The 13,286-nt window shown below is 39.2% G+C and overlaps 2 protein-coding genes across 3 annotated transcripts in view; one reads left to right on the plus strand and one right to left on the minus strand.

Annotated features, from left to right (window-relative positions):
* Positions 1-13,286, minus strand: part of LOC126210534 (UDP-glucosyltransferase 2-like) — a 706,192-nt gene that overhangs the window by 487,086 nt on the left and 205,820 nt on the right. The gene's annotated exons all lie outside the window — the stretch shown is intronic.
* Positions 1-13,286, plus strand: part of LOC126210538 (speckle-type POZ protein-like) — a 94,372-nt gene that overhangs the window by 57,707 nt on the left and 23,379 nt on the right. For both annotated transcript variants that reach the window (XM_049939790.1, XM_049939791.1), the window contains exon 3: positions 10,563-11,020. In XM_049939790.1, the coding sequence (XP_049795747.1) occupies positions 10,563-11,020 (458 nt within the window). The remainder of the gene's footprint in view (positions 1-10,562; positions 11,021-13,286) is intronic.

The raw sequence follows: 13,286 nt of genomic DNA on the forward strand, positions 1-13,286 counted from the left end.
CTCGCTGTTCCTTGTACACCTTTTCCCTGGTGTTTCCTGATTTTGTGCACAGTTGGAGACAGTGCAGTGTGTGTTATGTGTCACTACTTATACATTTTCGTACTGGACTCACTGGCATCAAGTTCAGCGAGGCATGCAAGTGGCAGCAAAACTGAGTGAAACAGAGAAATAATAAACAGCTGATCAACTCTGCACAGAACTCTAGACCTATTGTACCACACCCTGCATGACTCAGAATTGCTCATCTCCATATCAAAGTATTATTCTTTATCTTCAGTTGCCTACCTCTTATGTTTGTTATAAGACACAGTCCATTGATGTACCCAGACTAAGACTAATTCCTTGATAGCACTAATTGCTTATCAATTAGTGTTCCTTCACCAATAGGAAAACTCAGTTAATATAATCTGTATATTCCTTGTTTGAAAATTACAGACGTACTTTATCTTTTACACCCAATTGGTGAAACACTTTCTGGCAGATATTTGTTCTACAAAACATCTAAATTACCCATTTATATTACTAGAAGTATTTCTTTAGGTTTCCATGAGGTAAAAATCATTCATTTCATTTGTCCCAGAATATATTAATAAATATATATTAGCATCTTTCTGATCTCCCTTGTGATAGCTGGCCTTTTGACCCAAGGAATGGAGTATAATGTGTGGCAAAAGGTCTCATATGGAATAGTGTTCCTGTATTAAACTTTGTCTCTCCTCCAACACCTTTGAATAACTTAACAACATACTGTTTAAGTCTGCACATTGTCCACTGCCTAAATATGAAGATTCCCTTACTTTATTTGCTACTATTGCTTTTTATCAGTAGTCACTTCAGGTTACTGCCTATTTAAGCCATTTGTCTCCCTGCTTATAAGTTCAATTTTTAAGTCTTGGCATTATTTATGATGACCACTGTCTTTTTATACCAACTCTATAACAATCTCAATTCTAACAACAACCAATTTGCATCTCCCTGTGGAGAGGTCAATATTAGCCTTTCACTTGTGGAGAAATTCTGTCCCCAAATTACAGTCTGCAACCAGAGAATCAGTTACTAGAAACGTGCCTGAATTTACTACATTTTTATGTTCAAAGTAGCACATGAGCTTGGCATTTCACACTGCATGACCCAGTGCCTATTGTTCCCTGTGTCTTACAGTTACTGATGGTCAAGGTTAGAACAGCCATATCTTCACATATCTTTCCTTACAAGTCAGTAGACATTACATTTACAACGGGACCTGTGGTTGGAATGTTTCCTATGTATGCATTCAGTGCAGAAAGTGACACGGTAATGTCAACTGTTACAGTTAGTGGTATCAGAATACAGCTCGTCCTGAATGTCACACTTGTTTATCATATCTAACTAGGTTGATTGGTTGGTCACTTCATCATCATCGTCATCATCGTCATTGTTCTGCCTAAAGGCTGGTTTTCACATGGTAGTTCTCCAGGCTGTCCGGCCTTCTGCCATCCTCTTCAGGTCTGCATAATTTCCTCTTCCCTTTATGTTGTCTATCACCTTGTATCTCCTTCTTCCTCTGTCTCCTTCCACAAACCAATCCTTCCAAAGCATCTACTAGCAAGCACTCCCTTCTCAATGAATGTCCCAACCAGTTCTTTTTCCTTTATCTTACAACCTTCAGCGGACATCTTCTCTCACCAACCCTTTCCAATACTTTTTCATTACTCACTCTTTCCATCTAGCTTATTCTCTCCATTCTCCTCCACATCCACATCTCAAATGCTTCTAACCTTTTTTCATCCTCTCGTCTCAGTGTCCATGTTTCTACCCCATATAGTGCCACATTCCAGACAAAACATTTGCCAAGCCTTTTCCTTAGTCCTTTATCTAATTTGCCACATAAGAGGTTCCTCCTTCTGTTGAATGCCTCCTTCCCTATGGCAATTCGAGTTTTCACCTCCTGGTGACATCTCAAGTCTTCAGTTATTGTGCTTCCGAGATATTTAATGGTAGATTGTCCTATTTTGGCTAATGGTAGATTGTCCTATTTTAATATTGGACAGTCTGTGTCTTGTACTGATGACCATACTCTTTGTTTTTGCTGTGTTTATTTGCATCCCATATTCCACACAAGCTTCATTCAGACCTTTGAGCATGTTATTCACTGTCCACTCACTTTCTGGCACTAATACCATGTCATCAGCAAATCTTATACATTCTATTCTCTTTCCACCAATACATATTCCTCTTTTACCATCTAAGCTTTTCACAATAATCTCTTCAAGGTATACGTTAAACAACATTGGGGAAAGGCAACAACCTTGTCTAACACCTCGTCCAATGCTGCTTCCTTCTGACATTTCATTTCCAATCCTTATCCTTACTTTCTGGTGTAAATATAGATTCTGTATCAGTTGTCTCTCTTTCCAGTCTACTCCTTTCCTCTTCAAGATATCCATCAGCTTGTTCCACTGAACTCTGTCAAAAGCCTTTTCTAAATCTATAAAAACAGCAAAGATTTCTCTACCCTCTCCTATAGTTCTTAGCAGGCCAATAGCATCTCTTGTTCCTTTTCCTCTTCTAAATCCGAACTGCTCCTCTGCAATCCCTCTATCCAGCTTGCCATATAACCTTCTATTCAACACTCTCAGCAAGACTTTAGCTGCATGAGAAATTAGACTGATGGTCCGGTGCTCTTCACATTTTTTAGTATTTCTCTTTTTCTCTGTTGGTATCATAACTGTTGCAGCGAAGTCCTCAGGCCATTCCCCTTTGTCATATATCTCATTACAGAGGTAGACTATTTCTTTTCTTGCCTTGTTTCCCAGACTCTTCAACAGTTCTGCTGGCAAATCATCTATTCCACATGCCTTCCTATTCTTCATCTCCTTCAGCGCCTTTTCTACTTCTGCTTCCAAGATGGTAAATCCCTTTCCATCTTCCAGCACACATTGCTCCTCTTCAACCTTAATTTCGCTTTGCATTTCATCCCCCTTATACAGACATTCAATACATTCTTGCCATCTGTTCAAAACCTCCTGTGGTTCTTCTGCTAGAGTACCATCCGCTCTTTCTATTTCTATGTTATTCCTCTTTCTATTACGTTCAAAAACTATCTCACTAGCCAGTCTATACATCATTTCATACTTTCCCTCTCTCTCCATTTTCTCTATTTCGTCACATTTCTGTTTCATCCATTTTTCTCTTGCTTCTTCCGTTTCTCTTCTTAATTCATTATTCAGTTTCCTGTACCTCTTTCTGCCTTCTTCAGTTTCTACACTTTTCCACTTTCTGCGCTCTTCCCTCTTTTTCAACATGTTTTCTGTTATCCATTCTTTCCTGGTGCTTTGGGATAATCTAATTCCTAGTACTTCTTTGGCAGAGTCCATGAGTCCTTCCCTCATTTTTATCCACTTGTCATTAACACTTTCATCAACACTACCTCTTTACCATTTTTCCATAAATCTGTTCTCCAAATCTGATGCCTTTCCTACCTCTTTGAGTCTTTCTATGTTCAGTCTTTCCTTTGCTTTACCTCTCCAGACTTTTTTCAACTTCACTTGTATTTCTCCCATCACTAGGTTGTGGTCTGAATTTATATCCGCTCTTGGATAAGCTTTAGCATTCTTAAAACAGTTCCTAAACCTTTTTTATATCAGGATGTACTCCAGCTGACATCTTTCCCTATTCAAATTTGATATCCATGTGTAATGTCTCCTTTTGTGGTGTTCAAATAATGTGTTACCCACTGCTAATGAATTTTCTTTACAGAATCTAATTAGTCATTCACCTCTCTCATTTCTTATTCCTAATCCAAATTTTCCTACTGTATCTACATCTCTTTCTCTCTTCTCTCTTTCTCAATTTCTCAATGTGTTCCCCTCCCGGAGATCCGAATGAGGGAAGTTTTAACTCCGGAATCCTTCACATGGAGAGACATACCATGTACTGCTTGGGAATGTAATGTGGTAGTTTCCCGTTACTTTCCACATAGGTAGTAGGATGCCCAGCCTAAAGTCAGCCGCTCACCACGAGTCAGACACTGTCTGTAGCCGCCCCTCTGGGGTTCAGTCGCTACTTGTACTCTTTTTGTACTCAAGCCCATCTTCTCCGCCTTCGCTGCCGTTGAGGTCTTCACCGTATCCCTGGAAAGGGGCCCTCACGAGGCACTATCATCCGGGCCAGGTGAACCAAGGTTTTTTTAACGAGGTGTTACTCCTCCCCCTCCTCCTTTCTCAACCGGGCTAGAGACCGGCTATGGCGGAGTTGGTCACTGCCCCTGCCCCATTCCTCAGCTGCCATTCCGTGGCCTAATCTAGTCGTAGTTAGTTTTCCTGTGCAGATGTGGATGGTTGATTTCTGTCATCTGCCATTTAACAGTCAGGAATCAAACTACACCAATCCTGATTTGTTTATTGATTCTGCCGATAGATATTGCTGTTGTGGTTTATATAGCCTGGATTGTACTGGTTGTCATCATGTTTTTGCCTGTGCTGATTTAAGTGATTACTGTGGTTCTGTTTGTTGTTGTTGTTCTTGTTCTTCTTCTTCATTGCTCTTTATGTGCTATAGTGTTCGGTTGATTTGCATAGTGGTTTTGCTCTGTATGGTGGAGGTGATTGTTGTTGTTGTTGTTGTTGTTACTGTTCTTGTTTTTGTTATTGTGAAACTTTGCATTCTGTGACACAGCTTTCACATCTTGTGGATTAACTTTATGTAACCTAGAGCAGATGTGAAGTCCTCAGTACTTGGTTCCCGTACATTTATCAACTTTTCCCAGATGTATATGGGCAGCCGTGCCTTTAATATCCTCAGCACATCATTTTGCAACATAGATTTGCCCCAGAGCCTTGTCTTGTTTAAATATTTTCCAAATTACTTTCATAGGCTGTCCTAGCATGCTTGGAATGGCTCCAGATGGGAAACATGTTTATGTAGGCACCCCTGCGCTCCAACCAACCAATATTTGGGCAAGAAGCGAGTTTCAAAATTCACCAAAGTTCTGCAATATTCTGCAGTGTCTATTGCCCATAATGTGGTGTCTCCCTGGATATATCTACGGAGAAATGCTATCCTTTGAGTATCCTACCAGGATTGTGGCACTGCTCTGCTAAAAGTTCCGACAAGTACAATAGGATGAATGTTGTTCTCGTCTTGCAAAGGTACTTGAAACTGTATATTAAATGCTTCTCCATCATCATAAAAGTAAAGAATGGTACAACCCCCCCCTATCACATGGTGAATTGTGTGACAATGGAATTAACGGCTCAGATTGCACTCACAGCATCTTGTTCAGCGTGGGTTCAGGAACAAAATTTTCCCTGAAACGTCATGCAACTTATTTTTCATCATGCACTACCTTCTTCGCTTCTGCTAATTTCTTCTTAATGATTTTTAATTGTTCACTCACTGAATTTTGCCATAGTGAAAAATCTGAATCAAATTTATGTAAAATTGCTTAACTCAACTCATTCTCCATGCAATTGTTGGAGTGATTGTATTCTTCCATCATCACACTAGAAATTCTGCCAATAGCTTCTTGTAATTATGTGAGGTAACTGAAAAATTTTTTGCCCCACACGGACATCCAGGAAATGAGCTCTTCTGATAACTGCTTTCTCTGCAATTCATACTGGTTGTGTATTGATAGCTCCTGCTTGGCGGGAATATTGTTCACATATTTGACAGCTTTGTGATCAGCGTAGCTGGCTGTCATGTGGATGACCTCGGTTCAATTCCCGGTAGTGCCAAGGATTTTTCGTTGGTGGCAGTGCTGTTATGTGGTACACTCAGCCTCATGATGCCAATTGAAGTACGTGACCAAATAGTAGCAGCTCCATGGTCTAGAAAGCCTGCAAAATGGCCCGTAGAGCAGTGTGCTGACCATATGCCCCTCCATAGCGTATCTGCATGACCTTCAACATCGCAGCACGTCAGCAAGCATTGGTTAATATATTAAAAAACAAGAAACCCGCCTCGATTGTGAAAAAAGTACCTAGTGTTAAGCTAGGTTTCGGCGTAGATAACTACACATTCTTCAGAACAATAAAACCCACAAGTGCCTAAGTAGACCTTTCTCAATGATTAAAAGAACACCATAGCTATACATTCATAAACGAAAAAAAGGAAAATGCAAACAGTACATATGTACAAAGTCAAAGCCACTACTTACACCATTAAGTTAAGTAGTGGCTTTGACTTTGTACATATGTACTGTTTGTGTTTTCCTTTTTTTTTCATTTATAAATGTATAGCTATGGTGCTCTTTTAATCATTGACAAAGGTCTTCTTAGGCACTTGTGGGTTTTATTGTTCTGAAGAAGGTGTAGTTATCTACGCTGAAACCTAGGTTAACACTAGGTGCTTTTTTTGCAATCGAGGCGGGTTTTTTAATGTATCTGCATGAAGCTGCAAGGCAGAAAATGACACAGTGCCCAGTAGAAGTCCCTTTGGCTTTCATGTCCTTGACAAGGAGTTTGTTATTGGGAAGCTGCTAAATAGTTGCAGACAGCTAGGACTGTAATTGTGTAGCCTCAGCTACTTCATCCTTCAACTTTTGCACAGCCTCAGGCATACAGGTATTTGCCAATTTTAAATCTGATATATCTTCGTATAATTCTTTCAGCAAGCATCACGCTTTGTCGAAAGTTCAGCAATCGCAACAGATGCCTGGATTTTAGCCATATCATATTCTGTTCAGTGAAAACTCACCTCAATGATTCAGTAAAAGAGGCATCATGGAAGACATCAGTTCTAATATTTTAAATAGTACTACTAATGGATATGTTGATTGATCCCTGTAAGTGGTAGTTCCTTCCACTTCAGGATTGAGTTTGACTACGTTACCTATTATGGTAGGGTCCGTGTTTAACATTTATGCTCTTGTTTTTACCATGACCTGAATTTAATAGAAACCTCTAAACTTTCTTCCTTTTTAGAGTAGCCACTTAAAACACTTAATCCCTTGTTCATGTCTCCTCTCTGTTTGCTGTACTTTTTACTTTCAGTGATTTGTTTTCTGCAATCAGGTTTAGAAAGTATATGTTTATGAAGCAGAAAATATTGTATAAACTTCAGTCACAAAATTGTTAATTGCTTACAATTAGTCCTGTCACACATTGACAATTACAATGTGTAATGCATGCAGCAAGCAGAATAAATGGTAACATATTTGCTTACTCTGTCTGTTGGTATATGGCGTGAAGCCATTTAACTTAATTGTAAATAAAAAATGAATTTAATTTCTGTGCAGATTATCAAAGTTGCAGACTCAAATTTACACCATAAGAAAAGTGAGTGTATACCTTCTCAATTACTAAGCTTGTCAAATAGACTCTTAAATGTATCACACACTACAGTATTCTAGATTTTCTGAAATCTCTATGAATAATGAAAATATTACTTAAACATTGCAGGTGCATAGTCATGACAAAGAGTCCAATTTAATTTTGAATACAATCCTGTATATTTCAGAAGTGTCTCATTTATTGCCATAATCAGAATACAATATCAGTACCTTCTCATAGTTGTAAGTCAAGGTGAAGAATAGAGGCAAAACTTCTTCACACCACCAAGTACAATAGTAAAGCAACGAAGACTGTCTAAGTTCTCACACACACATAGTGCCTCTGGATTTTTACGTTAACATTTTATCTGTGATAAACATTGCAAAATAGGCGGTCTTAATATGGTACATTACACCTCTCCGCATTTATTAACCTATCAGTCTATCTAATTTTTGGCATTCTTCTGTGACACCACATCTCAGTTACTTAGTTTCTCTTCTAATCCAGTTTAGGAAAGTACGTTCTTATACACACACACAGTCCTGAAAGCCACGTGCGTTCTCACAAAACTGTTTCTCAAATTAAAGCATGTGTTTACTACTAGTAGACTACTGCTTGCAGTGAATGCTTACTCAACTTGTGCTTTTCTGTTTTTCTTTTTATTTCCTTCGTGTTTCTGAGGTAGAATATTTCCTTCCTTTTTGTCTACTGCACAATCTCCAGTTTTGATGAGTTTTTTGCTAGTCTCATTTTTACTGATCTTCATTTCTTTTGTCTGTCTTTGGTGTATTTTCAGTCTATATTTTGTTGAGTTCATTCAACAGGTCCTGTAATCCTGCCTCACTTTCTTTGGGGACAGCAATGTCATCAGCAAAACTTATCACTGATCTACTGTAGTTCCATCCAGAATTTTAATCCCACATGTCAAAAGTTCCTTTTATTTCTGCGGTTTTTTATCTACATTCAGGCTGACTAGCAGGAGAGGACTGCATCCCTGCCTGATATGTTTTTCAATCGGAGCATTTCTCTGTTAGTTATCCTTCACATTGACACCCCCCCCCCTCCCCTCCCCCCCCTTGGTTTTTGTATATATTGTACAAGGTGTCCCAATAAGTTCCTTTATTCCTATTGACTGTACTGTTTGGGAAATCTGAAATCAGCAGCATAAGTTAAAGTGCTGAGATGAGAAATTTGAGAAATTGTTAACCACATAAAAAAGAATTGAAAATGAAAGTATTAAGGCTGAATGAAGTCTGTGAATAAATTACCGGATAATGACATGGAGCACTGAGTTGCAGCCTGCCATGTTTTGTTGGCACTGTTGCCAAATGCCACTTCTCAGCCAAGACATTTCCTGTGCTGTGTGATGTATTGTGCAGAGCACATAGGAGGAATGTGGTTTCTGGTCTGAGGAATATCTCCATTGTGTGCAAGAGTTGGAAAGAGATGCAGCACATGTTGTTATGTGGGCGGGGGGTGTCATCATGATAACTGTGCAGACTGTGTTTATTTGTAGGGTACATGAATGGGAATTCTTGTTTGGATGTATTGCAGATGTCATAAATACCTCTGCTCAAAGGCAAGGATGGAGATCCAGCATATTTTACCTGTTCAGGCATTTTGAGGCCACAGGATATGGTGTGGTTCAGCAAATCGTCAGCTCCATTGAAAGACCTGCACAAAGCCCAGATCTTAACATACCAGAAAACACATCATAGGGAACAATCGAATTCCATGTGGCACCATGTTTGTATAAGAAAAATGAAGAATTGCTGAAAAGTGTAGAAACGTTTCAAAGTATAGCTCCTGAGATGGTCCGATATATGGCAAGGAACCTGCCTATGTGGCTGAGTTCACTAACACACACTTGTACGATGGTGTTCAACCCCGAGGTAAGCCAGTTCAAATCCTAGTGGTGGAAAAAAAATTTCACTGTTAGTATTTGGCTGTCAAGGGGAGGAGAGTTGATGGCGTAAAGTTTCAGATTCCCAGATTTGTGCCAGTGTCCTGGTTTAAATACTAAACCTCTCCACAGTGTCTCATGAAGTGAGAGCACATGACACTATTGATGGTGGTCTATGCGTCATCATCATCATCATCATCATCATCATCATCATCGTTACCTAACACAAACGTTACATTACACTCCACACAGACACACAGGACATACATGCAGTATTACAAACCCTTGTAATGGAGCATGTTGTAAATAAACAATCTAGCAGAATATGCCAAGGAGAATGCAGACACGATTAGATCCCTGTACCATGTCGGTGCACTACAGATCTGCTAGCTACATCGTTTATATAAGCAAGCATTCCAATACATGGTATACTGCAAAATGTGATTCCTCACCTCATGGGGGTAATTATTTGCAGTCGCTGGGAAATGGTGCACTTGAGAAGGGAAGCTAAATGTATACATAATTGAAAATAGTAGCCACTTGAATTGTCTGCAAATTTTTATTACAAAATTGGATTGCAGAAATGCATTTAAACAGTAATGTGGAACCTGTAATCATATTCATTTTCACATTTCAGTAATTTTTAGAATGCTCATTTCTTGGATAAATGGCCATCACAAATATAGCCTTGAGGTGTATTCTCCAGTAACTGCCGCACAATTCCAAAGGTAACATAATGCATTATGCCCTTTACTATGTGTAGGTGTGAATTCTCTAGACTGATTGTTGTAACCATTATCATGGTCATCATCACAAATGTTGGAAATATCCGATGCCTCTGATGACTCTGGTGTATGCTCCCAACCCCTGGTTTTCTTTGTCTTCTTTCCCACCTACTCAGTGAAGCACCCACTTCACCATTTACATCACACCATTTGAAGGGAAATTCATACAACGAAGCAGTGAATTGCAGGTTTTAATAACATATTCAGAAAATATTTAATCAGTAGTAAATGCAATGTTCTTATTTTCTGTGTGATAAAAATGTGAAAAGTCTGGTCTATTTTATTTGCCTCATATTCACACATTCCACAGCTCAAATGACTGCTGTGATCTTGTTTGTATTTGTTATTTACAGGAATCAGAGGGATGGAGCAGTAGTCATAAGTAATGTTTATCACAAGATTCATAATATACCAAAGACAAGCAATTTACCTGCAACAGACTATAACTCAACTCACTCCTGTGTAGATAACTTCTATGACGGTATCTTGATTTATCCTATGTGTGGCCTCCATTACCAAATGCAGCACCAAAAGTCACTTTCTGGTGCCTTTAGCTTTGATGAAGCTGAACTGCTTGTCATCATGACTCAGAATTAATAAATGTAATTTTTGTGTCAACAGCTGCCCGCCATAGAGTCTGAACTGTTCAAAGTGGGTGAGGTGATGAGGAAGCAGATCCTGCAAGGCTTCACCCTACCTAAGGATGCACAGTCAGACAAGCTGCTGCTGGAAATTGAGGTGTCAGTGGTGTGCAGTGTTGTGGAGTCAGCTCCTGGGACCACCAACACTCTCAAGGATGACTTGGCAACACTGCTAAAGCTGAAGGAAGATGCCGATGTCACGCTGTTGGCCGGTTCCAGTAAAGTGTCGCTGATGGCACACTCGACGCTCCTGCGTGCACGCAGCAGAGTCTTCGCCTCCATGTTGCAGTCACCTGAGGTTGCCACTAAGTCAGGCTACATGTTTCACATGCGGGAAGTGGAACCACGTGTGGTCAAGGAGCTTCTTTGCTACATCTACACTGACCAGACTCCGTCAATCTCTGAGATGCCGGAGGAGTTGCTTGCCCTTGCCAACAGGTTTGATCTCCGAACACCATAAATACAACAGGATGTCACACGTTCAATTTTATGATACTTTATTGTTGCTGTGACTCCTGAACATTCCATCAGATAGAGTAAATGAATTTCTGCCATATACAGGGTGACCCACTTAAATGTTACTGTGGAAATATCTCTGGACAACAATAGATACTGAAAAATGACTTCCACAGGTATGAATGTAACAAAGGGACTCATAAAAGTAAATACTATGAGACTTTCTAAAACGTAAGCAGATGTTCCAACACAGACTTAGGTTTTTTTTAATTTAATTTAATTTTATTTTTTATTTATTTGAGGACACCCCATATTATTTCTTATGCAATCAATAACGTGAAAATTCTCAGAAATAATGGCATTGGTTTCCTCACAATACATCAGTTACATCCCAAGAAATTGCAAAATGAAGTTGTGCTGTCCCACATAATGAAATATGTATCCCCACCGATCAATGTTTTTGGCAGGAAACCCCATTATTACTCTTAGCCCTCATAATAACAGTGAAAGTAAGATTGCATATGTCAGTCGCATCACAATTATGAGCAACAGGTGGTTCACGCTTGCATCTCGAGGTGTGCAGTAGCAATACATTTCATTTATTTTGAGCATCCACCTTGCTTTGCAATTTATCAGGCTGTTATTGACATATTGTGATTCAACTGAGACCATTCTTTTTGTGATTTTTCATGTTATTCATTGGGAAAGAAATAATGTGTGTTGTCCATTAAAGAAAAGTTTCTGTTGAAAGTAATATTTGCTTACATTTCAGAACCTCTCATAGTATTTATTTTCATGAGTCCTTGTCTAACATACATACCACGGAAAATCATTTTTCAATGTCTCTTTTTGTTCTGGAGATAATAGCACTGAAACATTTAAGTGGGCGAGCCTGTGTTTTACCAAGCTGTGATAGAAAGGAAGGAACAGGATGGTTCAGTGCCCTAATGATGTTAAGTTCTTTAGAACTGGAGCACACTCGTATCGAGGAAAGAAGGAAATTGGCCATCCAATTTCAATATAAATATGCTATTATTCACAGTAAGCAATTGAGAGAAATCAAAGAAAACCTAAATCTCTATGGCCAGACAGGGATTTGAACCTGAGATCCATAGCAGTGATACAGTAGTTAAGACATTGTGAAAATTAGTGCCTCATGCTACCCATGATTATGAGAATGCGTCTAGCCTGTGGTCCACTGATAGTGACCAGTTAAACTTACCTGTATCTGGGATACGCATTAAGGTTCTAGTGTAAGACATATGAAAACCAACTAATAGAAATTACATGAACATAATACCACCAAATTGTGGATTTAATTTTGGCACAATTAACACACAGTATGTATGTTGGATTAAGGAAGATTCTGGCTCCATAAAACATGTAGTTCCAGTGCATAGTCACATGTATTTGCCATAAAGAGGCTTGTAACAAATCTGTGCTGATAGTAAGGTCATATTGTCCAAAAAGCTCAGCATTAAATTATTAAATCTATTAAATAAGAAGTAGGCAGAAGCCCTTTTGAAAAATGAGTAAGAACAATGAAGGCTTTCCTTAAACTCAAAAGCTAGCCCATACAGCCTAACTCATCAAGCATAAATCTTCTCACCACCCTAGAATTGTTACCTGTAATCTCAGTAAATGGAAGCTGAGGTCATATTCATATTCCGTGGCTAACTTCACCAGAGCAAAGTAATGCATGCCTTGTCCAGACCCAAAGACTTTTCTATCTCAGGTACACTGATACTGGCAAGGTATCTTTGCTTCAACAGGAATTCAATCTGCTGAAGGCTGAAGTTATACTAGCAACCATGGGCCATATGCTAGGAAAGAGCAGTCGACTGAGCACAGTGTAGGCAGACGTGTGTGTGTGTGTGTGTGTGTGTGTGTGTGTGCGCGCGTGCACGCACATGTCCACATGTGTTTCTCCTATAAGAAATTTCATTCCGAAAACTAGCTAGGCTATGTACCTTTTATTTGTGTACCTATCAATGATGCAGCCCTTTTGCCCCCTGGTGAGCTGTCACCTTTATTCCTAAATAATTGATGAAAGCTAGAGTGATAAAAATATGTGCATCCAATAAACTCGGCCTACTTTCAAGTGGACTCACATTCTGCAGTGTCAGACATCACATTTTTGTGTGGTCTCTCAAATCTATGTTTTTGTAGTTTTCTTAAACAATACCTTTGAAGTTGACATATTCTGTTTCCTTCTTCATCTTCCTCCTATTGGGATGTGTGCCTTATA

The sequence above is a fragment of the Schistocerca nitens genome, chromosome 10, assembly GCF_023898315.1.
Source record: "Schistocerca nitens isolate TAMUIC-IGC-003100 chromosome 10, iqSchNite1.1, whole genome shotgun sequence".
NCBI lineage: Eukaryota > Metazoa > Arthropoda > Insecta > Orthoptera > Acrididae > Schistocerca > Schistocerca nitens.